Source organism: Priapulus caudatus, unplaced genomic scaffold (assembly GCF_000485595.1).
Source record: "Priapulus caudatus unplaced genomic scaffold, Priapulus_caudatus-5.0.1 Scaffold934, whole genome shotgun sequence".
NCBI classification, from domain to species: Eukaryota; Metazoa; Priapulida; class Priapulimorpha; order Priapulimorphida; family Priapulidae; genus Priapulus; species Priapulus caudatus.
Window position 1 is genome coordinate 25,978 of NW_014577995.1, and position 27,292 is coordinate 53,269.

Sequence of the window (27,292 nt, forward strand, 5' to 3'; positions counted from 1 at the left end):
TCTCTCTCTCTCGTCTCTCTCTCTCTCTCTCTCTCTCTCTCTCTCTCTCTCTCTCTCTCTCTCTCTCTCTCTCTCTCTCTCTCTCTCTCTCTCTCTCTCTCTCTCTCTCTCTCTCTCGTCGCTCTCTCTCTCTCTCTCTTCTCTCTTCTCTCTCTCTCTCTCTCTCTCTCTCTCTCTCTCTGTCTTTCTCTCTGATCTGCGCAAAGCTCTACAGCAGGTGATTGCGATGAATATTTAACGGCACGCGTACGGTTTTAATATTTTACATCAATAACTTGAATAAGAAGATGCGAGAGGGAGCATATCTACTATCGTGACTAACCGCGCACAGAGCTGTATAGCATACCTGTACGACTCACTGTACAGGTAATGCGTAAGGTGTTAACGAGACCTGCTACAGACATTGGTGTCCGAATATATTACAGTTGTAATTAGCGATTACCTGCTAGAGTGACGAAGTTGATACATTTCGTGGGTGGTGGATTGATACAGTGGGCAGAATTTTAATGCAATCTCAACTATTGATTACCTGTTGATTATGACATTATCTGGATCATGGCAAGATCAATCAACAAATATTAGTGATCGAAATGGAAATTATTATACTGGTCAGTCATTGATCTGATGGTATTGATTGTAGTACTAATTAGTAATGAGAGTAATTAGTTTCATGCTGGCTCATACGTTAGTTTCTGCTACGACGTGTTGCTTGCTGTGAGCCACAACAGCGATTGCTGGCAACTACACGACGTACGTGAAAAAACTCATCTAAAATATTCAGCGTCTTTACGATCCGTGGCTACGGCCAATTCGTAGCTGTCCGGCGTTCATTAGCTAATAGTAATAGTGTTACTCCTACACGCCTTACATAAGCTCCCCATAATGTATAGATCTTACGTAAACTCTCAGTTATGTATGTTTCTTACATAAGCACCTAGTAACGGATAGTTCTTACGTAAACTCCCGGTGTATGGGCGCGCACGTAATTAAATTATTAAGAATATATGGTCAAATACACAATATCAAGAGCTAAAAATACTAGTATAATAGGTATTATTAGCTCTTGACAATATACTCGTGTGTACGTGAGTGCGTGCATGTGTGGTAACTTTCATCACAACTTACAAGTCTGCATGTTCGCGCGTGCACACATGTTGTGTGAGTGTATTATTGTATACACGAATGTGATTATGCCAATATTACCGCTGCATCAGTGCTCGTACATTCTCGGTCATCTATGCAGTGATAACGATGAGTGTTGGGTTTGTCGATCGTGACTAATACGATGTCGGTTTGCGTAACAGCGCCACCTGCCTACACAGAGTCGAAGTGAACTCGGGTGTGAACTCGTCGGTCACCTTCTGCCCGGAAGCGAGACACAAACAATCGATAATCCGGATGTGGCCGGACCGGAAGTGTCTGTGGCGAGGGGGAGTGTGGGGTTGGGAGTAGCTATTACATCATGTCATTAGTGGCTCGTCGACATAACTTGACTAGACGATTCCGCACGTCAAGGCGAAAGGTCACGGGACTTCTGCGGAGGCTCATAATATTTTCAGCGTGTTGTTATATTATCGTGTCTAGTCTGTAGCCAACTAATGATTAGAGGGCAGTCCTGCGCCGCAAGAGCTGGAGCACGAGCTTCGATGAACGGACACAAATCAATTAGCGTGTCTGCTCACTGATTTCTCTTGTTTGATCCTAGTCTGACAGCGTAAAGCTGGGTTTACACTATCAACTTTTTGTTGAAAAATCTACGAGTCGAGCAATTTCTCAACGTTCTATCAACCGTTCTACCAGCTGTGCTGAGAATCAACTTTTAACCTGTTTAAATAGATCCATCACCATGCACCAGTCGTGGAGTATTTTTTATAGAGTTACGTCTTGAATTCCTGGTAACTGGATGGAACTAGGAACTGAAAACCATTATATCGTGTCATGACATTCTTGTGTGGCAATTATCTGGATAGCGGTTAACGAAATTAATAAGATATCATAAAAAGTATGATAAAAAGGCCGTATCGTTGTCGATACTGTCACCTTATAGATGAATGCAATAATCCTCGCCTCTCCGTGTTCGTCGAATACCATGACTGCCATCTCTCGCTACGCGGGGAACTTCTTGGAAGGCGTTTAATGCCCCTCCGTTATTTATACTAATATTTACACGTGGACAGAAAGAATGTCGCACGCCGGGGGTCTCTCTGTGGTGGGGCGGGGTACATACGCATACCATCAAGAGCTAATAATACCTCTTAGGTATTATTAGCTCTTGATACCATCACCCTATATCGATCGCTGGTCATACGGTACATACAGCGCCGCCTGGTGACAGCTGGTGCCTTAGTTTCAGGGGTTGTCGATTAGACATTCACCTCGCGGTGACAGGTGTCCAGGCAACTATAGTGCCTGGTACGTCCACATAATAAGGAATATCCTCACATAATCCATACACAAGGAAGAGGCCTAAAATATGTCTAAACAGAACAGTTAGTCCGCCAGACTAACGCCCGGTGTCCGCGTAGTGAGTGAAGTGACCTATGGTTAATACACTAGGTCAAATATTTATCAAAATTGGTCTTTACAAGTTATTATAAAATATTGTCAGTAGGACAAAATTATTAATTCTCAATCAACAATAGACCTATCCGTATATCGGAGGTAATCCGCAACTATTGGATGCGCATGCTTAGTTTACATGACGTGCAATGAGACAGTGTCAAATGGCGGTTGATACTGCGCGTCAGATGTGAATCTACATCAGGGGCCATAGATGTCTCACCGATTACGTGGTGCGGCGCACGCGATGCGGCAAACTGACGCGAGGGTTCCATCTATCGAGTGTGCATTACGCGACGATGCGTATCTCCCCCGTAGTTTCACCCCATTCACCTCCACCCGTTGTTATATCACGGAGCTGATGCCACTCCGTTTATATAATACAAGTCCAGACTGACTCCGAAGTCGGCGAGTAGTCGAATACCCGACGGCAGGCAGGAAGATGGCGTAGACTGGAGTCTATAGCAAGCGATTTACGGCAGTAGAGTGACGCGCGAGAGAGAAAGAGAGAGAGAGAGAGAGAGAGAGAGAGAGAGAGAGAGAATTGCGTGTTTCTCAACCGCCTCAGTTTTCTTTTATCGGAGGAATAATTTACGCGGGATTATAAATGAATGAGATCACTATAAAATTTGGTTGAATAGGAGAGTGATACGGTTTAGAACTTTAGTGGTTGTAGTCGTCGCGTGTGTAACTAACTATAGCTTGCTATAGTGGGGGATAGGGTCAATGTTTGAACTCGGATGCAGCTGCTGGTGTTCGAATGACCAGTAGGAACCACACACACGTATCAGTGGTCATTGTACGGCGTTCATTGTCCGCCATTATACTTCTTAACAAGTGTAAGTAATGAGTTCACCAGTCGCTTCTGGTAGGTACTATTCAAAATGATTATACCTCGCTCACAACGTTTGTAGAGAAGTTGTATTGACTGTTGCTTTACCTGTGAATTGTTCGCACGCACGCACGCACACAAACGCGCGTCCACACACGTTCGCACGCACACACACATCGGTCCACTCACGCGTGCACACACATCCACGCGAGCACACACGCACGCACGCACGCGAACGCCCGCCCGAAGGCACGTACGTACAGAGAGCCCCTGTATTCGCTGCTATCATAAACTGTGTGCTAAGCGTACCACTCGTGGCGTGATCATCGTACTGTTGTGTCCTCTAATCGCTTACGTGTACACACGGCCAGTGACAACAGCTGCGAAACTAGGTCTCTGCCCTTTGTGTGTCCGTTACTTTCTCCCTGACTGTGCCGGGTCAAACCGCACGGACCCCTGGCATTTCCTGTCGCATTGTTTAACAAACAATACGTAGCGTGTGCGCAGGTGGAATTAGATAGCGGCACGTGTGTGGCGGCGCCAGCTGTGTAGAGCGCGTGTTACCTACTCTAGGAAATACCGACGCTGGCTTCCACATCTTACCCTGACGCGGGCGCGATACCACCCTGGTGCAGACAGGGCAGGACCCTGATGCGGACACAGTAGGACCCTTACATATAGGTGGTACCAGGAGTAAATAATCTCAATTGACGTATAGCCACGGTGACCGGTCCGCTGTGTTTGTGTGGGTCCGACAACTTGCTGGAAATTTGCATCATGTTGCTGACAAGTTTCGAGTAAAGCCTTGAATCTGTGGCCATTTAGCATGAATAAAGTGTATGCTTATGTATGCAACTAAGAATTTTTAATTAATTTTTGACGCGGACGCTGTAACGCCCTGGCGTATACATGTTTGAAGTTGACGCAGTTTTTACTAGAAAGGTGACCTAGGTTATGTTAGGTGGTACTATGTTAGGAGATACTAAATAGTAGCTGCCGACACGACTGGGCCGACCTCGCGAAAAACATCAACTTATTGTTACAGAGTTGACCTCCTTGATATTATTAGAGGCAATTCCTTAAATACACTCGGTTATCTAATCAATTTACCCAAATTTCCTCTTTTTTTTGAATTACGCCATTGCATTAATTGGGTACATCCGCCGTTCAAGTGATAGAGTTATGGGGTGTATATTTGATCATACACGGTAGAAAGATTGCCACGACATGAGAGTATGAGAATTTACCGCATATAATAGTGATAATTATATAAATGCATGTGTGCGTGCATGCGTGTGCGTGCGTATGCGGTGCGTATGCGTACGGTGATTGGTAACTCTACCTATGCAATTATTATAGCCTGGGGTAGCTCCTGTTCTAGCCCGACCACGCTCTACGACTGTTAGACGTCGTAGGAAGAAGCGATAATGTAACTTGTGGCTACTCCTGTTTATGGTCATTACTGACATGACTCGGCTTCAGTTCGGCTAGCCTCGTATACCAAAATACTTTCAATACTCTTATTTATTCTCTTATTATATTCAGACGAAACTATGATCTACGGAATTGTTTAGAGCGGCTAACAAATGTATTATTTTTAAGCCTTCGCCTATAGCGTGTGGAGTGAATCCATTGACAACCCATATTGCCCAGATCCCTGCTGAGGCAGCTGTCCTCTTACACGTACACATTACGCCGGTAGTTTGCAGAGGCTTTCCCATCCCATCTGTCTCCCATTCATCGTCTACATTGGATGATGAAGATACATTCGCACACCGTAAACCACGAGAAGATGAACGAATGTACACAAACCCGTCGACCGGGTAGACTAGTGGTGTCCTAACGTCCCTCCGGCTGATCGCACAAAGGATTCGCAACGACGGGCGGTGTCATTCAAGACCATGCTGGAAGTCGCCGAAATAAAAACGTCATTCGCAATGCCGACGGCTCCAGCATTTGTCACACTGAATCGTAAGAATACGTGATCTCGCGGCGGGGGGTGCGATTGCGCATGCACAGCTGAATCCCGTGGATGCCTTGCTGCATTGTAAAGGCACACCTTCCGTCAAGTGACTGACAGCAGCGACAACGGTGAGAGCCGTTATGCAGACATTAATTACTCCCCGGGGTTTACCAGACCGCGCGTAAAAAGTAATGGGTTGGGTTCGGATGTTTGTTGCCCCCCCCGCGGACCGCAACAGACAAGGGGCGCGGGGCGGGTTCCGCGATGGATCAATATCTTATTCATTCGCTGATTATACACGCGTGGTCGAACATGAGGAAGTGAAGGCCCCAGCCCCCCACCCAACCCACCTGCTTGTTTAACTCTATAGCAGGCGTGTGTGTCTTGCTATGTCATCGTGACACGCATCATAAGTTAATCCCCTTCGATTTGACACCCGGAACACGAGACGGCTGTTGGGTTAGCAACAGACATCAACATTGTCTGCGCGTAACTCCATATAATGCCCGTCAGGTGGCAGTATAATATGTTCGCTGTGTCCGTACTCCTGTGTTGGCTTTGGCTGTATGTTGAGAGACTAGCCGTGGCATCAAACTTTGCTCGATGAATGCCCCAGCCATAATATCAAGAGCTAATAATACCTCTTAATAGTCGTTGATAAGTACGAACCAGCGTGGCAAGGGGCGGCTTCACGGGATTTTTGTCAAGTTATTTCCCAGAGGATCAGCCTGCCGGTAGAACTATGGTTGGTTAATGAAGTCATCTGCTCGTTGGTCATCGGCGCGAGCAGTATGAAACTCTATTGCGTCTACCGGAATCTGATTGGCTCATAAAATCAGGTTTCTGCTATTTCCGAAAATTTTACGAACGCTAGTCACGATAAAATCTCGTTTGTTTAGTTATTAAGCGTAAAAGTTATAATTCCGCATCCGTATAAACGATTCTATGCGAATGACTTCTTACCTACGTATAGCTTCAGCTCCACTTAACACGCGCGTGCACCGGCGATGTGAATCAGGAGGGATGCCAAGCTTAGCTGGTCAAGCCAGACACGGGGTAATGATGCATAATGGCTGACATCCTGCACAACACCCTCGCTGCCGCGCCGGCGTGTTCCGTGGGCAAGACTACATGATAACTGGAACATGTTCGCATATTCCTATATATAAACACATCTTGCGACAGTGTGGAAAGCAAGCAGGCGCGAGAGCTCATCGACGATCTATACTCAATAGCAATGTTTTTGAGATGGGTGTAAGCAGTGTTATGAAGCGGTTATCATGCGCTAATATGGGACGAAGGGTAAGAACGGCAACACAAACACACCGACCGACGAACGGGCAGTCAAACACGAATAGACGGACGCAGACAGGTGCACGAAGGACGGACGAACCGGCAAACGAGAGATGTATGAATGGAGAAAGAAAGAGAGGGGGGAAGAAAGAGGGGAAGAGAAAGGGGAAGACAGAGGGGTGAAGAAGGGAAAAAGAAGAATAAGGATAGATAGATGGAATTTGAGATAGGTCGGGTGGGGGCCCGAGAGAATGACGACGAACATGGTGGCACAGAGCTGCAGCACTTCGTCATCATTCGTGCAGCCGACGTGGATGAGGCACAGCGGAGTCGCACATCGACGCATCGAATTGCCAGAATGTTCGTAACAGCACATGTGACGTGCTCGTGACCCTTCAGCTTCTCCGCCGCCCGCCGCGAGAAACCAAGAACAAGACACCATTGTTCGCTTCTGGTGAGAAACACGACCCCCACCCACCCCCCGTCTAGCCGTGCTCAGCTGTTGAGGTGGTACAACGCATTATATTGGGATTGTGGTAGGGATCGCAACACCTGTTTTACGGTTATGCCACGCGTCTGTTTCAATGCGACCCGTGGTGCTAACTATCAGAGAATTTATGCATTGGTCTGGGAGATTCCTAGATAATCTATTAGGTGCCTCAAACCCGATGTCCTATACCCGAATAGTGTGCGTTTCTCTTACCGAGGTCATGGCTAACACGAGCCTAACAGAGGACGCGGTCCGACATCTTGGCTGTTTTATGGCGAACTGTATTAAAAAAAATTATCGCGAGACAACTAAATTATGCCATCTAATGAAACAATTCACGACGTACATCGAGCTAAATTGGCCAGAGAAATAGATATAGCCATAGAAAATAAAAACGAGTAGGGGTGGGAAAGAAGTGAGGTGGTCATTTGAGCCAATTTTTTTTTTTTTTTTTTATTTTTTTTTTGTTGCCGCCTGCTTCGGCAAACAGCTAAATCGTGTTTTGACCTAAATTGGGCTGCGCTCGACGAACTCGCGGCGTTCTAAACCCGAACGACGCGGAAACGAAACACGGACAACGGCCGTTTACGATCAGAAAATCGCCGCCGAACGTCGCCCCTCGATGCAACCTATAAGCCGCTTCCAAACTCTCACATCCATCCCGCCATCTCCATCCCCTCTCCCACCCATCACCTCAGCTTTATGATATATATAAACTATACAGCTCGAAGAGCACAGCCCTCTCTAAGCAGCGAAATCCTCTCACTCGTTAAAATTTAATTAATAATTAATTATTTAAGTGAAAATTTAATTAAAAAAATGGACCGGATCACCAACCAAACTGAATCGCAATCCTAATTACTCCGCCTCCTCCTCGACCGCTATCCTGAAAATTCAGTAATAAGTTAATAGGTTAAATTAACTTAATTGGATCCAGGAATGCCACCCACAAAAACTTCAATCAATTCTAAGGCTAGCGCGCCAATGCCATTCTGACGCGATCGCGAAACATTAATTAATAACTACATTTGATCCGATCACCACCAAAATCTCATACAATTCAAGTTAGGCGATCCGACACTATCCCTGGAATAATATGACAATCCATCCAAACTTTAAAATATTTTTAACTTTCCGTAGGCTTAACCACAAACCAAAGCCCACAAACCCACAAACCAACAAAACACACCACTCGGGTGAAAACAAAACCTCCTGCCAACCCGCTTGGCGAGTAATAAATAAATAAATATAGTAATTATAATAATCAGCATGCAACCTCTCACCACAGCGTCTCACCTAACCTGCCCACCCAGCAGGCACTTGAGCGTTTCCAATCAAAAAGAATGCTAATAAATACGAAACATTTACTGACCAAAGTCTAATGTTTCTCTTATCCTCTTCACTATTAGGCCGCGCGCGACATTCCTGTACGAACTGCCGTCCAAACTGCCCATCTGCAACCACACGGCTCCCACCGCTAGCTGCTGCACACTGACACACGTTGGGCACAGCTAAACTAACTACGTATTTATTTTATGTTACATTAGTAATAATCAATATGAGTACACTAATATTTAAGTCATTTTATACATCTATAGGTAGCCTATCTATCCATTCCATCTATCTATCATCTAATCTATATATAGCGGCGTACCGACCTAACGTATATATATATATATATATAAAATATCTATATATTTATGTGTCAGGTGTGCAGGCAGCTTAGCGTGCGGCAGCCAGGCGTGCATGAGCATTGGACGGCATTTACAGGAACATTGTCGCAATAATAGTGAAAAGAGAGTAGAGAAAGCATGAAAGACTTTGTAAGTAGAAATAGATTTCGTATTTATTTAGCATTATATTTTATTGAAACGCTCCAAGTGCCTGTGCTCCCCACCCTCTCACTCTCACCACATTACCTCCTCTTAACCATCACCGTCCTCTCTCCTCCCCCGCCACCCCAACACCTTACATACCATCAGCGCCAGTAGTTATAGCCTGTTGGCAAACCTGACGACATGTTGATATCTGTTTGCGAATGAAAACCCTTCATATCAGGAGCTAGCCTGATGTAAAAAGCACTGCAGTACCGCAGACTACACACGTGTAAGGTCGCTACGTACGTAGCTACTAGCTGGGCGCACCGCGCCCCAGCTCCCATGCAGTGTCATCTGAGCCGAACATCCCGGCATTTAAAACAACAAAGACGTGGACTGGAATCATCGTAATAAACAGACTAGTCTGAAGGTCACAGACACACACTCAAGGTCAGCCGATATAAGGCACTGGCTAGACACCTACCAGCGGTCTAGAACGGCGGGGACGCGTATGCTGGCGCAGGAAATTGAAAATGAAAATGTAAAAAAATGACTGAAATCGAGTGTGGCGAAAGTGAGGCGAGTTACTAGCCGTAGTTGGCAGATGTAGTATTGGGGGGGGGGGTACGTTACAGGCATTTTACAGCAGGTTTAGATCGGTAAGTTTTCCCATATTCGATTCGCCCTTATGGCCTGCCTTCCTCCTACTGAACAGTGGAAAGAGGCTAAGAATGTAGCGTGTGTTCCCATGCTGTGAGGTGGTTTAGCGAATACGTAAAAGCGTTTGTCTAGGGTGGAACATTGTGTGCCAGGTTAACCGATAATTTAATTACCATGCAGTAAAGATTGGGACATGAGTTAGAGATAGACGTGAGGGTAGAGGGAGATAGAAAGATGGAATGAAGAGAGAGAGAGAGAGAGAGAGAGAGAAAGAGAAAGCGTCAAACGTTCGATTTGTGTTATGTTTACGTTACTCTCACTCCTAAGCTTGTCTCTATTCGTCCTCTAACCCAAACTTTTACACTCATATCGTGAGCCCTAACCCCAACCCAAATTCGAAACTACAACCCAAAACCCTAACGCTAACCCTTACACTAGTCCTATCTTTATCCCAGCCCGACCAGACTATACGACTGTTTCACGTCGTGGTAGCTATACGTAGTGAGAAGCGATAAGGTAACTTGTGGCCATCTCTAACCCTAGTCCTAAACCTGTGCCAAACATAATTATAACCCAAACACCTGGATTGAAGAAGGATTTAGCCTTCCTTGGCCACCACCATACACGGGGCCACGCATGACTTACAACGACGGAGGAAGCGCGCAGGAAAAATGTCATGTAGTCTTTTTGTAAGGATTATTGTGATCACATCTCTGTCGATTACCATCAACAACACTAAGGTGTTGTTCCGTCAGCGCGTAGCTGCTACTGGCATTCTGCAGGTGTAGCGTGGATAATGAGCCTACCTGCATAGAGCCAACGTGGCGATTATGCCGCATAGCCACGGCCGTAGCCTCTTGTAAGGGGGACGAATACACACCTAGATTTTTGAGAAAAACAAGATGAACGCCTATTAAATGCAAGTAACCGTAAATTAAGTGTAAATCATCGTATAGTCATCCGTGATACCCTGGTCCCAGACCCACCCCACAACACGACTCACGTTGAGTGGGCGGTTGCGCTCTCCTTTTTTCCCCAAAATTTTGCCCCTTCCTCCTATGAATTGGCACAGCCTATGGCCCTGATGAAGAAACATAGACGTGATGTGACAGTGATCTGTAACCCTGCCGCTCTCTCGTGCTCTATCTCTTTCGCTCTCTTTCGCTCTCTCGCTCTCTCGCTCGCTCTCTCTCCCTTTTTCTCTCTCTCCCTTTTTCTCAGCCTGTCGCGCGCGCGCTCTCTCTCTCTTTCTCCTCTCTCCCTCGCCCCTCTGTCTCCCTTCCATCTTTCTCTCTCACTCTCCCCCTCTCCCTGTCCATGTCCCTCTCTTTCTCTCTCGCCTCTCTTTCTAACATCGTCCGCGCGCACACCGTGTAAAGACGGTCGTTATGAGGAGAGACGGCTTTCTGGTAATTAGCTGGTACTTATCGCGAGGCTTTATCCTCCCTTCCTGTTATAGAAGAAAATGAGAGGAAAAAATTCGCGACAAGAGAATCACGGAAACGTTAAGGTTTATCGCAAGAACCTAGATATTACAACGTGGCTCCTTGTCAGAGCAGTCTCTGTCAGAGCTGTGTTATCGTGTGTTTGCGCGTGTGTGTGCGTGCGTGCGTGCGTGTTACAGGCAAATTAGGGTGTTATGATTAACATGGTGAGCTTTTGCTTGCTACTGGATACGAATAGGAATGGGATGAGTATCAGATATGTATGTTAGTATCGTTCAAACACTTGTAGAGTATGAAATATGTAGTTCTATTTAGTAGAGTATGTAGAGTAGTTAAAATGCTTAGTATAGAGCATACCGCAAAGAGCGCATATATCATCGACATTGTCGCTGTCGTCATCGCCGTCATAATCAGTGCGACTGTAGAGTCGCACAGAATTATATAGGTCATTTATTTAATGTTGTAATCGTCGTTCCTCGAAACTCGCTTACGCGGCAAAGAGTGAACGTATTGTTGGAGCCGCACACTGTACAACAAGTTTTGTCCGCAATTTTCCCACCAAAATCTGCTAACAACGGTCATTTTGCGCTTTTCATCTCACGGCACTGGCTCGGCTCTCCCACCCCAGGTGGCTAACCTGGTTTACAGTGTCACTATAGCTGCTGCTGCTGCTGCTGCTGCTGCTGCCGGCGAGGTGTCGATCGGCTACCGGAGATACGCCTAGGAGATCGCGCTGCTGCTGATGGCCTTTTCTAGGCTGTCGTGGGTCAGAGGTCCCGTCAATATTTGGAGTTGCCACGTTGCGCGTTCGTCGGGAGTTTGCGAGGTTTAGCGTTGAGCGGCGACGGCGCGTTCATAAATCACGCGTTTTGCAACGTCGCTGAGCGGCAGTAATTGATCATGATGCCTGTAGCTAGCGTTAGTTAGAGTTTTACAGCGAGCTTGGTGATGGCGAAATGACAGCTAGACGCGAGGAGGCTTGGAGCTTTCAGCTTCCAGCTTGCCGCATTTGTTTGCTGGTTTCATTACCACTAGCAGCAACAGCTCGTGCTGAATGATTAGCTTGATGTAACTCTGTAACAGCTTGATGTGTAAATCATTGGCTTGGCTCATCGGTAACTAAGGATGACACAGTAGATGCGAACACTGCTGCGAGAGTTATATTGTGATTGTAAGGTTATTACTAACCGGTGGAATCTGTCTGTCTGTCTGTCTGTCTGTGACCTGTCTGCCTGTCTGTCTGTCTGTCTGTCTGTTGTCTGTTGTCTGTTGTCTGCTTATCTCTCTGCTATTATTTCTGTCTTTCTCGCTCTCTCTCTCTCTATCTCTCTCTTCCCTTCCTCTCTCTCGCTCACCTCTCTCTTGCTCTAACCCTTCTCTCTCTCGTTCCCTCCCCGCTATCTAGCTTCCTCCCTTTCTCTCTCCCGTTTCTTGGTCTGCTGCTCATCGGAGCGTCACGGCGTGAGCTTTTTACTGCTTATCATTAATTTATGTGCACACGCGCGTGAAGGTATCTAGGAGCATTCCTGAAATATTCACACATTCATTGTTTCTGGCCGTTCTCATTGTAAAAATTAATGTAAAAGGAAAAGCATTACTCATCTGGCAACGTTTTGCGCGAATCGGCGCTGTATATTATCGTCTGCACAGCAGCTGCTGCTGTGCGGGCTTAGCAACGCGTTGTTCGACCTTACGTCAACTGGCCGGGGTGGGGGGCGGCAGTCACGTGGTTCTGGCGGCGATGTACGAAGCTCGGGCTGTCGGCGGTGTCATAGTATGGCTGTCATTGGCTGATGGAGCGACCGGGTAAGAGAGTGACGGAGTGACGAAGTTGATGAGTCAGACGGAGTCATGGAGTGTGAGAGAGTGAGCGATTGAAGAAATTACAAGTGATGAGGGAGTGGAGCAGTGACGAAGAAGAAGATGCAGACTGCGCGCAGGGCTTCTTCATTGCTCCTGTGTTTACTACCTAACGATCTACGTGAACTCCCTCCATCAGTCTAAGCAGTGCTTTCTCCCTTCGTAGATCGATAAAAGCAGGAAGGTTGGTCGATGTACAGCACGAGGTGCTACCTAACACAACTGCTCGAGTAACGACCCCTAACAAAAACCCTCTACCACACACCGCCACGTGTAATGATAGTAGGTGGGTCCTGAGGATTGAGGCTGCGACAGGGTTAGAATTGTATGTGGAGTGGATTTCGGAGGTAAAGAAGCGGCTTGGCTGTGTACAGTGGCTGTCTGAAAAGCGTCGAACGCACGCACGCACGTACGCACATACGCATGCACGCTCGGACGCAGACGGATGGTCTAGACGCTGATCGCCCACATGCCACTAATGACACACGCAGGTATCGCGGTGGATCCCATGATGTACAGCTGTGTGTACGTGGGTGTGTGAAGAACATATTATATGAACATATATTATATTATATTATAAGAACATATATAAGCAGATATCAGCATCAGCGCTGCGGGGAGTCGCACCGCGCGCCAGTGCTAGCTAGAACCCCCGCTCAACAACGTAGTGAAGCGGTGAGTGGTGGATTGTGGGTGGGTGTTGAATGTGTGAGTGGATGGGTGGGTGTTGAATGGTGAGTGGGTGAGTGGGTGAATGAGTATATGTAATCAAGAGCAAATAATACCAAGATGTAATGAGGCTCGTGTCGTATAGTGTACCAGAGGTTCGTAACTTTTTGCGCGTGTAAGATGTTACCATTAGATAGCACGATTAATAGAGAGAACGTAGATACGTATGACAGCAACAAGATGTAATGTACAACGCTAGTTCTATTTTCTTTTACCAGACAATCTACAATTATTATAATCCTTCTAGGGGCAGGGTCGCGTACAATTTCGTTGCCTTAACTAAACAAGGAACACACAACACATACACAAACACTCAAGATAGTTTGCACAGTCTCAAACTAGTTTGACAGTCTCAAAGTAGTTTAACACACACATACATAACAAGCAAACAAGTCAATGCAATTACCAAGCTATACTCACAAATCTAGCGTATAGACGACTCTACCTCTCTGCTTTAAAACGTGCCTTTTTATTCATATTTTCGTTCTAATTAGGCTGGCCAAACCACGTGACTTACGTATGTCACGCGTTTGGTCAGCACGTCCACTTTCTTTACTTTTCATAAGGAGGGGGAAAGACCACTGCCCTACTTGCGTGTGCTGCCTTGGCATTAATGAGGCCCGCAAGTGATTTGTCACCCGAGGCCAGTTTCTATCATCGAATCTGCCTGCATGCATGATTTCTCATGAATGAGAGTTGCTGAATTTGCTTCATTACATATATATAGTAGCTATATGCGCAGGTCACTAGATTATCACCTGAGTAAATGTCAGGAAGCGCAGATGAGTAAATATTTCACACATGAGTGGTCGCCGGATAACCAGTCGTATACGGCTGACACAGAAACCCACAGCCCTTACCAACATTAAGCGAGGGCACGGATATAGGTACTTATCCGCAGTGTAAATAATGATATAGGCGGTGTACAACGGTAGAGGGCGTCCATAGGCCTGAATATGCATCGAACAAATATTAATTACAAATACTTGTCGGCACATACGCGATATACACTTTATTAATTCTAAATCACTACAGATTCAAAGACCGATCTTTACCCGAAACATATGCCAGATTGTTCTCGAGAAGTTTCATCATGTAGTCGGATCCCGTTTCCAACACAAAAATGGCCGACCGGTCATCATGGCTACACCACACAAGGCATCGACCTTGCGTGCATAATGCAAATTAGTGCACTATAGATCGGTATTTTACCTCAAAAAAACTCAAAAGAGGGCCTTTACCAGAGACGAAATAGGGCTACTATTGTATGCCACCTATAACCGCACGGCGTCGCAAGGTGGCGCTAGCATTCCTAGGTACTTTAAATGCGCACGTGCGTGCGTGCGTGCGTGCGTGCTTGCGTGTGTATTGGCGTACGTGCGTTAGTGCGTGTATATTTGTTGCATATTGTTTGCATAGTTATTGTAAGCAGCCCGTATTGCGTGGTAGATCGTTCATTTATAAATTAATATTTTGCTAGGCTATTTCATTCTGGTAACTTCACGATGTTTCTGTCAACAGTCTACAGGAAAAAGTTAATGCCAAGACTAATGGTAAGACTAATGCTAAGACTAATTTTGTTTCTGGCAACGGGCCCCTGTGCATAGTCAGTCTTTCGTGCGTGCTAAGCACGTGAATTAATATTAATGCGTTGACATCTGCAATCTGATTGCAGCGGTTCCCCTGCGAACGAGCGTAGATCGATAGTTACGCCTGGAGAAGTACCACCGGGGAGCCATTATCATTTTCGTCATGATAGAAAATATGATGATTTCGCCATCAATCTTTGTAATGAAAGTTGGTTTAAAAACAAGGATTTACACGTCATCACGCGGACTTATATAAAACGTAAAAGATTATGTACCCTTGTTCCACCCCAACCATCACCTCACATACGATTGGCTTGCATCATGATATGCGTCGTACAGATCCGACCAAAGCGCCTAAACTTCTGGTTTAAGAGGTTTGTGTCGCATTTTTAGGAGAGCGATTTAAGTGATTTCGATCTATATTGACGATGCTTTAGTTGGTAAATCGATTAATCGCTTGCTCGTTGTAGCGTGCAGCGTATTTTGCTCTATATATTGCTAACAACCATCGGAAACTGCACTAGCAGTGATGACAGCTTTCCGACTGGAAGACAAACATCGCACTTCCGGCTTCGTTCTAATAATGTCATCTGTGATTTTAAGCGCAAATACTGCGTGGAGAGAATTCGGCGTCAGATGGCGCCCACGCTGTGATTTCCGTTCCCATGGCGCCCGCGCTATGGTTTATTCTCTCGTTTTGCGCCGCATGGAAAAATCTACTGATTGTATCGATTCGGGTTTTACGCTGATTATGGCCATCGGGCTGTAATCGACACGTAGGAGAAAGAGAGAGAGGGGAGAGAGTGAAAGAGAGAGGGGGAGAAAGTGAGCGGAGGAGAGAGTGAAAGAGAGGGGGGGAGAAAGAGAGAGAGAGAGAGAGAGAGAGAGAGAGAGAGTAGAGAGAGAGACGAGAGAGAGTGAGAAGAGAGAGAGAAGAGAGAGAGAGAGAAGGGAGAAAGAGAGAGAGCGAAAGGTGGAGAAGAAAGAGAACAGAGGGTGAGAAACGAGAGAAGGGGAGAGAGAGTGAAAGAGGAGGGGGAGAAAGAGAGTTAGAAGAGAGAGAGAAGAAGAGAGAGAGAGAGAGAGAAGTAGAGAGAGAGAGAGAGAGAGAGAGAGAGATAGAGAGAGGTGGAAGAAAGAGAGAGAGAGAGACGAGAGAGAGAGAGCCGAGAGAGAGAGGGGGAATTAAGGAGAATGAGAACGAAAGAAAAAACAAGAGAGAGAGAGAGGGGGGAAGGGAGGCGGAGAACCAATAGGAGACTTCGTGATAAACATAGGAGTGATTCCGTGTTGTTTTGGTAACCCACGTCTGCCGCCCAAGCATGTTTGTAATTCCGGGTGCAGTGTCACGGAACAATAAGTTCCGAATTGCTAGGCTAGAGACCTATATATATTCTAATGGGAAGTGTATTGTTTATAAACAAATGTAGCATATCATTATCATATTATTATCGCCAACTTGCGAATTACTCGCGTATTGTTGAGCAGGGACGTTAGTGGGCATTGTGCCCATTGTGATTGGTCATTTAAGTTTCCCTAGTCCGACGCACGTATTGGTATTATCTTGGTATCAATACTTATGTACTAGCGGCACACTCGGACAAGGCGAAGCAAAGGACGTTGGGCCAGTCTAGGTGTGACTTTTATTGCGTACACGTAATTAACGTTGTAATTGCGGTATAATTGATTGAGTGTGTCTGAGACCGGAATGTAGAGTCAATAAACCCGCGCGTAGAGCGCACTTCCTACGCTCACCAGTGCCGCGTGTAAACGCCTGTTCTAACGAACCACGTTTACGTCGTTTTCTACGAACATTCGTAGTAAGCGTAAAGCCCATGATTCTTGTTAAATTTTGAACACATTTTAAACGCGAACGAAAAAAACACGCGAGTTTCAAAAAACGCGCAGGAAAACGGAAGGGCCGATAGCGATATCAATACTTATGTGTATCTATACTTATATCAATAGATCAATAGATCAATAGATCAATAGGTATATCAATATTTATTTCAACCATCCCTAACCCGCCAAGCAAACCACACCGGTAGCCTGCGCCGTCTTACGAGCTATCTATCGGACACATAAACTTGTCTGACAAACTGTGAAAGCATTCATAGATCGTGTTTCGCGTGTTTCCTACGATTGTAGAGGCCATTAACTGCGTCGATGAAACGGCAGCTTTGTTCCACGCACCTGTGGCGAATGTCACAGTTCAGTAAAGCAAGATTCGGTGCAAATTGATGTAAAGTAGATAATCGACTACTCAAAATTGCCTCCACCGAGTTTTCACACGAAACACACAGGCAAGGCACACACACACGCACCCACACACACATACACTTTCCATGAGAAACTTGTAACCGAAATTGGAGCAATGCTGTTGAACCGTATATATATTAAATATTAACGGAAAACCTGTGTTTTCCGCGCATAATTGCTATAATTGTGGCGCTGTATGCAAGCGGAAATTTCCCTCACCCCATCACACACTGCATCTCACCTCTCCGGGACGCCAATTTTTTTTCGAAAAACCTGCGCACGCATCCTGTCTGATCGAAGAAGAAAGTTGGTAAAAAGCAGACGAAACAGCTGGCTGCCTGTGTTTGCGCGACAGATTTCGTACGCTGCTTGCCTGGCAGGAGGCCCGTAAGGGGCGTTTGGCTATTGCCAGCGCGTTACACAAACGCTGCACTTTCGTTATAACACAGAATGCTTGTGTTTAATGTTTATATCTGTCACAGTCTCATCACGTTAAAATTATCCAAGGGGATATAACCCTAATGGTCATGTGGTTCTTATGCCGAGATTACATCTGTCTGTCGCTATGGTTAAGTACGTAACTCCATATCATATATATAGCGGCAGTTTATTACACCAGAAAAATGTGAAGTAAAATTTATACAGCTGCTATGAAGAGACCTCTTGCATGCCACCCTCCTCGTGCTGTCCTCCTCACCTCGCATTCGCCTCTCCCCTTCGTTTATTCTCAGCTTCTCTCCTTTTATTCTTCCGCCTCTTGCTCGCTCCTCTGTCTCCCCCTTCTTCTGCTCTCTGCCGATCGCCCCTCTTATCTCGCCAGCTTTTCTTCCTCTTTCTCTCTGCCTTAAACTCGTCTCTCCCCGCCTTCACTGTCTGCCTCCTATAGTTCCACATCCTCTCTTCTTTCTTTCTCTTCTTCGCCCTTTCTTGCTCTCCGCTTCCCTCCTTTCTTACATGTCTTCCCCTCTCTCTGCATCTTTTTCGTGCACAGATTATATAGAGCCGGGTCCTGTCGTCTATCCATCATGATCATGGAGGGAGCCTTTTGTACGTGACGCACGCTCGCTATGCTCTTATCTGGTTTATATCTCCTGCAAGGCAGTCAGCGACAATACTGTCCTGTTGGGCTGTTCTGTGGCCAGTGATACTAATGACGACGACGACGATAACGATGATGATGATAATGATGATGATGATTATGGTTATGATGATAATGATGATGATGATGATGATGATGATGAAGAAGATGATGAAGAAGAAGAAGAAGATGATGATGATGACGACGATGATGGTGATGATGTACAACAACACCCAGCGAAATATAAAACACGGATTCGCTACACGTCGTCACAACGTACGATCGCTGTGTGCTGAGCCAATGTCCGTGTATATATGTGTGTTCACGCGTAACTGGCGTTGTGTTGAATTGTGTACAGAGTGTGCGTAGGCATCAATATATCAGGAGTCTATCAATAGTACTATCTAGTGATAGACTCCTGATATATCTATGGGAGAGTGAAGTCCGCATGAGACAGACGAATACGCGAGTGCGAGTCCGAGTCCTATAGTACGGTGCATTGCATCCGCTGCACGATCACTCCAAAACATTACAGGGCGAGATGAGAGCGCCGTGACTCATGCCGTATCAAAGGACAATCGTCACAGTAAGCATGAAAGCTCATAAATACATCACACTCGCAGCGACAACAAAGAACAATTCCTTGGCAGATTGCCAGGCTACCAACAGATGCCACGTACATCTTTGAAGCGCGCTTGTGATGGCGACAGACAGCATAACCGTAACAACCATGAAGCTCAGTGGTTAGAGGCTAGGGATCGATAATTCCTAGATGCGAGCGTGGGATGGGGGTGGGAGTAAGCGCCGGTGGTGGGGGTGTGGGTAATGGCCAAATGCTAAAACACATCGCGTAAACGTGAGTAACATTTGAAAGGTTACGCGTCGTTATAGATCGCACGAGATGGCGCTACCGTGTCGCATGACGGTTTTACTGACAACGAGAATCACTATTGCTCAGATAAGAACAATCTTTTATAAGTTAGTGGTACTGAAATTTTCACAAATCCTTCTTTAACATGTAATATTACACTTCATCTAGTCGTTTTTTTACAATGTCGATTAAGCTTGGTGGATGTGGATGGAACGGTCTCAGATACCGCCCTCTGTTGAGGCGTAATGGCTACGTTAGTGATTAGTCAGTGATGCTGAGAGGGTCTATGTCCACCAGGGTACTATCGGAGGGTACCCTGGGTACGGTTCGATATATCGGAACGTACCCTGGTACTATCTAATATGCCGGACCGTACCTCGCCTACTCCACTAACGAGTCTAGGGAGTCGCCTACGCCTACTCCCTAACCCTAATCATAATCCTAACCCTAACCCTAACCCTAACCATATCAGATAGTTAACAGGGTACGTTCCGATATATCGAACCGTACCCAGGGTACCCTCCGATAGTACCCTGGGGGACATAGACCCTATGAGCGTCAGTGATGGGTTACAATTTAGAATTTCGTTTTTGACACAGCGCTAGGTCGTAAATAGAGTGAGTGTCGTAAAGGAAGATGAAACATTTATACCCACTTAAAGTGATTACGTCACGAATTTCTAGCACCATCAAGTAGTACATTTGTGTGTTATTTGTACAAAATAAAATGTATGAAAATACAATTAGTGTTTCTGTTTACTTTTCATGCTTATATACCTTCTTTATATGCCCTAATTTGCCGGTGAAAAACAGAGAGACGCCAGTATCTGAACAGTACTGGGGGAATAGTGTTAGACAACAGAAATTACCAAATCGTCTAGATTTTTGCAAATTTAACCAACGTAAAAACATTTTTATCAGGTGAGATTTTGAGGATATATTTAGTAACGTTAGTTCTTACTTTTAATGTAAAAAAATGGCAATTTTTTTTTTACAAATTTTACCATAGAAAATTCGTGACGTAGTCACTTTAATACCTGACTGATAATTTGTGTCGATAAGCGGACATAAGCATGACAAGAGAATAGCATCATATGGCCATGGGTTGGAAAGGTGACAGCGAAGGTCATTCCTGTAGATATTCATCAACAACGTCTCACAACTGGTCCAAAACACGTAGTGCATAACAACTGCCACCTGCAGGGAGCATGAATCAACCACTTCAGGCACGTAGATACAGATATCAGTCTTGCTGTTTGAAGTGCCGTTTGAAGCAATTCTTAAGAATCGGCTGGGAGAAATCTCAAATAGTTGCCTTCGGCGCGTCACTTTACAAAATACCAATTTTTCATATGTATCCCAAAAATACGGGAGTACTTTTCTACCCACGCAATCACACGTGTAGTGCAAATATATGGACAGAAATTATTGCGCCGGAAAGATTGTAAGCAGAATAAGCGACGTTCCACTCTTTAGAGGCAATATTTCATATACTAGAGACAGGTATTAATTTAGTGCGTCAAAAGATTGACACCCTTTTCACATCGATTCATTAATGTCACCCACTATGTGAGGTGTTACATGAATATTAAAAAAGGAAAAGACAGTGAGAGAGAAGGGAGATAAGGAGAGAGCGCATGGAGCAAGGAACGCCAGAGACCTCCCTTTTTGACAGTCTTGCAGTTATTGCCATCTCATCCGACTGAATACGACACGACTGCTGTCATATAACCTTAAGACTTGCAGGCAATGAAGCCATGGTTTTCAAATTACGAGAGGAGTGAAAATAAACGAGGCCTGACATCTATCAATATTTGCTCCGTATACAGGGGCCGATCATTAAAGATCGCGTACGAGTGAAGCACCGTCAGAATGTTGGATTGAGGCCAACAACCTCACTCCTTCTGTTGCACAGAAACAAAAGAAGTGCGGGAGCTAATTCCCTATGCTCCGCGAGGAGACTCGAGAGAAAGAAAAAATAACTGTAATATCGTGACAGATCGAAGAACCTGTATTTTTCAGTCCACGTCCCCTACTCACAACCATGGCATTCCTACGAGCTGTCGCGAAGGCAAAAGTCGGCAACGATCAAACTGTGTTTATAAAATGACAATACTAATAATAAAATAATCGTAACAAACCGGCGTGTTTGATGTTTTCAGCGGGACTGTGAACTTCGTGAGTAATTGCTACACGCCGCACGTATGTAAACGCCTTTTTCTGTCGAATCCCATGTCATACTACGAGTCATTCTAGGGCGCTGACGTAGATGCGTTCTAAACGCGCCATGATTCGTTGTTGCTGCCAATGAATAATTGAAAAGATTCGCATCAAGTTGTGTGTGTATAATAAAATCTCTCACCATGTTCTCGTTGAATTTCTACTTCTAGGTGTTGATTTATCGGCCAATCAAGAGGAACTGACTGACACAGAAATATTCCAAATCGAGCGAGTGAAGACTTCTAAGAAATGGCTGATAAGAACCAAGCAGGACAAGTACTGGAGCTTGGAATCCGGTGGCGGAATACAAGCAAAATCAAGGTCAGTTAAAAGTCATGTGACTATATTAACCATCACACAGATGGTTACACAGTGGCAGAGATTGACTCAGGGGCGTTGTCGTAACGGAAGTTTGAAAGTCTGAATCCTGAAACCCTCCATCCATATGCCATACCCCACCGTCCATAAAAGATATCAAGTAAAACAGACACGAAATCATAACAGACTTTCGCCGAGGCCTCTACAACACGCGTCTTAATTTCCTCCCTGTTATATATTGAGCACCAGCGCCTCCACCGATCTCTACAGCACCCGTGTCTGGCTGTGATGTATTGCAGTACGATCAGCCCCAGCTGTCACTTTGACCTCGACTGGCAGCAGAACGGCAGCGTCGCCGTTAAGGCGCCCAACGGTAGGTACGTGACGGCCAAGATGAACGGCCAGCTGTCGGCCACCATCGACGAACCGACCGCCAAGGAGCACTTCCGCTTCCAGCTCATCAACCGACCAATCATGGTGCTGAGAGGCAGCCACGGGTTCGTGGGCTTCAAGAGCACCGCCTCGCGGAAGCTGGAGTGCAACAAGTCGAGTCATGACATTATCAAGGTCGAGCAGAACGAGGACGGCTCCTACTTCCTTAAAGGTTGGTCAGGGGGGAATTACGGCTCCTTAAGCATGCCTTATCGCTTCTATAGCATACCTTACTGTTCCTATAGCATGCCTTACCGCTCCTAGCATGCCTTGCCAGTTTCTACTGAGGCATGTATCTTGAGTCTTGGTCTCATCCATACCTCCTATTCTAACTTTCCTGTCCCTTATCTTGCATTCATGGTCTCTAATTGTCTAACAGTTATATTTAGGCCTGATTTAGGTGATTGCCAATGTCTGCACTCTGTGGTGTTTCAGACCGGAACAATCATTACTGGCACATCGAGGATGATTACTTTATCACCACTGAGGGGGCGCCAGCGTCGGAATTCTACCTAGAGCTGCAGGATCACACGCTCATGTCGATCCGCTCCAAGAGTGGTTACTACCTGCGGGGAGAACAGAGCGGCCTATTCAAGGCAAACGGAACAGAGATCAAGAATGACACGCTATGGGAGTTCTAGTTTGCAGGTCCCAGTCGAAGGAAGGAGGGGGAGGTAGGGGAAGGAATGAAGGACGTGAAGGAAAAAATTGTGGAATGAAGGGGAGGAACGTGGGAAGGAAAAGACAGTGAGTAGGGGGCGGGATGAATCAGAGGGAGAAAGGAGGAGAAGAAGAAGAAGAATAGGAGAAAGGAGGGAGGAGGAAGAGAAGGTAGTTGAACGAGTACGATTATTGGGAGAACCACGTCGAAATTCCTCTGCAGTATTTATGGAAGCAGGGGGATCAGGTGTAAAGCCACTCGTTAGTATGTCGTTTGTTAATTTTTCATATGATGCATAATATGTGTGAAATTCGTGCGTGTGCCGAAGCACCTTTATTAATATGTTTAAGGAAGCTGGCTGTTCATTCCGTACTTACAGCTGAGTGCGTTCTTCTTGTCCTGGGCAAATTTTATAAATCAACAGAGACGTAACCATGTACGAGATGAGATAGAATTCTGAACGTTTCACACACATTCTAAAGGCATCGCACATCTATACAGGACTCCATTTCTAAACATCGACCTGTCCGATACAATACATTCTCAGGCAGCACAGCGTCATGCACAACGATTTATACAAAAGTGTACACGGAGGAAATAGGGGATTGATCATAAACTCTCACACCTGCATGGTGCGATAATGTAGTATATGATTGCGTATTAAATTTAAATTTCAACTTGAAAAAACCCCTGTAAACCGAATACCCTGTTGTGGTGCTTGCAGGCGAAAATAGTTATATATATATATATATATATATATATATATATATATATATATATAGCTGGTTTACATAGGTGTAAAGGTTCATTTTAGTCTCAGTTTCGCTCTAGTTATTCTTGGTGTAAAACGGATAAATCCTGGAAAGCATAGTATTGGATATGATACTTATTATGATGTTTATGATTTTTGCACTTCGCTTATTTTGAATTCACATTCGTCATATTTGTGAAAATGCGTTCAAAAAGTTATTGGAAAATACATACAAACACATCATCACATCAGTATTAGCACGCGTGCGGATTTCTTCTGGTATTCTGGTGTTTACTATTTGCAATAGATTGTACTGTTAACTGACGTCGATTAGGGAACAAAGTGTGTTATGTAATTTTTACTTACGATATATATATATATATATTTACTATAGGTGATGTAGAGGAACTGCCTATAGTAGTTCAAAGAGGTACAATTATTTTGATTCATGTAATGAACCGTTTGATGTCGGTAGTTCTCGGCATCTTAAAATTACCCCATAGATTAAATTATGACTATATATGAACGATCTACCACACAATATGAGCTGCTTACAACCACCACAACAATATGGCGGCATACGTTCCCGCCTTTGTTTCTTTGTAGCAACAGTCTCTTAGATGAGATAATGACGTTGTTGGAACTATATATCGTATATGCCCTGTATCCCAGTTGAGGTCACAATTTCGTAGATCGCAGACATGACCAATAAAATGCCTATTGCATACAAATATTTCACACAACTAATCAGGCTGGCAGAGAGTTGATATATGATGAGGTATTAGATCACCTCTGCTCGTGGTACAAAATGTTTTCCATTATAACGATGATTATTTTTATATAGCCAAAGACTGAAGGATTAATATAGATAATCGGCGCGCACTTTTTGCGAGTAAAAATTGTGATTTGTGAGTAAAAATTTAACACGAACGGTCATGATGAAGTACTACTAGTATATATATATAAGGTTGCATATAATGAAAATGCTATTCCCTATTTATATTTAAGAGTCCTGATTTCAGGTTGCCATATAAAAGCTCTATTTATAAAGAGTATGAAACTTTTTTACACGTAGTTAGCTTTCACTTCCCTCGGTTTGGCTATAAACCATTCCAAAATCATCCTTCCAATGCCACAATGCAAGCTATTATATTATACATAATTTGAACATGTTTGCTTTCATTGACATATAGAAGTGTGAAAGCATAGACGCGCGCGCACGAACGCACGCACGCACGCACGCAGACACGTGCATATATGTGCACGTACGGCTATTATAGTAATACATGGTATTGCTCATAACATCAATGTGTGCATGTAACGTAGGAATAGTACGGTGGATTACCACCAATTCGCTGACCGTTTTTATACCAAAAACGTATTCGCTTTCTGCAATGTGCTATATGTGTGTGTATATGCGCCCGCATACGTCGTACGTGCGTGCAGGCGCGCCCACACACACACGCACAAGCACACTCACGCTCCTACACTCATCAAGAACCAAACAGATAGATATACACATTACTTGTAGTTTTGTACACTGTTTAATTTGGACTTTCGGATAGAGAAGGCTGGACGTATCCCCTCCATTGGCTGTTGCACACGAGTAGTTGTGAAAGTAATCTGTTTATTCATTATAAAGTAAAATAATAAAGTGCAGAAATGTGTAAATCCTGCCCTGGTTCTTGTCAATTCTTAACTATTTCTTGTGTTTTATGTTACGAATACAAATTTGCATTTGGTATATTATTAGTAGCCGCCTCGCGGTGGCAACATTAATACGTTATAGTTGTAATATAATGGCAAGAACATATGGAAAAACTTGTTCATATATATAATAGGAATAGTAGTATACCCGCAATCAATTATTAAAGTATTTTCCTTACTTCCTCTACCCAATCCAATAGAAAAAAAGGCACGCTGCGAGCACCCACAATGAGAGAGGCTGGCATTAGCATAATCTAATCGTCATCATCCCACTTCATCATCATCATCGTTGTCGTAGCAGTATAGTCACTATCTCCCACCAAGCAATGGTAACACCGAATATTCTAAAGCCTCCCATTCTCGCATCGGTGCCATCCGCGTGTAGATCCGTAAACTTCACCTCACGTGGATAGAATGTTCATAGCGTCTCAGCGTCTCAGTAGTCTCCAGGAGGTGAACCCCGTACAGAATCAGAGGAAGGGGAAGGAATTAACCTGTATGATACAGGCGGTATGTTCCGCTTCACTACACTAACCGTTAGGTAGTTCAAGGTTGTTGAAGGTTAGTGTAGCTCAAGGGGTCGTCGTCGTATCAGGTACTACAGATATGTACCCGAGGTACATATATGTATACACAAAGTGTACCAGACTTGTACTACAGAAGGTACCTCATATAAAAATATAAACATAATACTAAACAACCTAAAACTACCTCGGGTACATATCTGTAGTACCTGATACGACAACGACCCCATCTGCGTTAGTGTAGTGAAGCGGAACCGGAACCGCCTGTATCATACAGGTTAGGAAGGAATGTGGGAATAAGTGGATATTGTTTAATGTTATGGTGACACCTGACCAATTTATGGTTGACTGGTGACCAATTTATGGTGACTGGTGACCAAATTATAACTAAAACATTGTAAAGCCACGATTCCCAAATAACATAACAGAGACAGTACGTAAATCCAAATGTATATATCTAGCTCCTTGCGTAAATCAACACAGTTTATTGCTTATCTATCACGAGACGTTTTCACAATGAAATGTTTTCAGGTGGTTCTTCCAGACTCACCTAATAAGTACTAACTACTGTTCGCCTATGAACACATGGTTTGAAAGAATTCCTTAGTCTCAATCTATTTTTAAGTAATGAATAATTCATGTTTGAAAATTCAACAGGGGTTGTAGATAATAATATGTAAACCTAAATAATTAGCACAACACGACAAAACATGGGATTTTATTCGCTCAGCAACATGAACACACTATGTAGTAAGCTCTGGGAGAGTGGCTTAGTGCCAATTATTACAACATGATACATTAAAATTCATTCTCAAATGGCTTACTGACCACGCAGGTTGTAATCACAATAACTACACGTATGCAAGAAATACAGGTTACCAAGAAATTGTTAACCTCAACGTATGATGAAAACCAATTTTTCATATCAGTAGCATAATTGTAGCATAAGTTATTTTGATATATCCCTTACAAATTTTTGAGCTGCGAGTACAAAACAGGGCACAGACAATAAACCGCAACTCTTTTTAGATAGATACACTAAAGGCTTAACTAGCGTATCGCACAGGTGGGATATATTAGTACCAAAGATCGTAGAGTGAACAAGATAAACCACTCATGCGAAATCACGTGCAATGACGTGTAGTACGCAATGGAGCGCCACGTCCGCCATTTTAGGAAGCAAAACCCGCTCCGCGTCTGTTTTAGCGCGTTCACACGTAGCAAAATCCACGGTT

The 27,292-nt window shown here is 44.6% G+C and overlaps 1 protein-coding gene across 1 annotated transcript in view; it reads left to right on the forward strand.

The window, feature by feature from the left end:
* Positions 1-25,525, forward strand: part of LOC106814512 (protein singed-like) — a 38,890-nt gene extending 13,365 nt beyond the window's left edge. The window contains exons 2-4 of the mRNA XM_014818824.1: positions 21,835-21,985; positions 22,282-22,586; positions 22,850-25,525. Coding sequence (XP_014674310.1) covers positions 21,835-21,985; positions 22,282-22,586; positions 22,850-23,055 — 662 coding nt within the window. The 3' untranslated portion in view covers positions 23,056-25,525. The remainder of the gene's footprint in view (positions 1-21,834; positions 21,986-22,281; positions 22,587-22,849) is intronic.
* Positions 25,526-27,292: the final 1,767 nt, after the last annotated feature.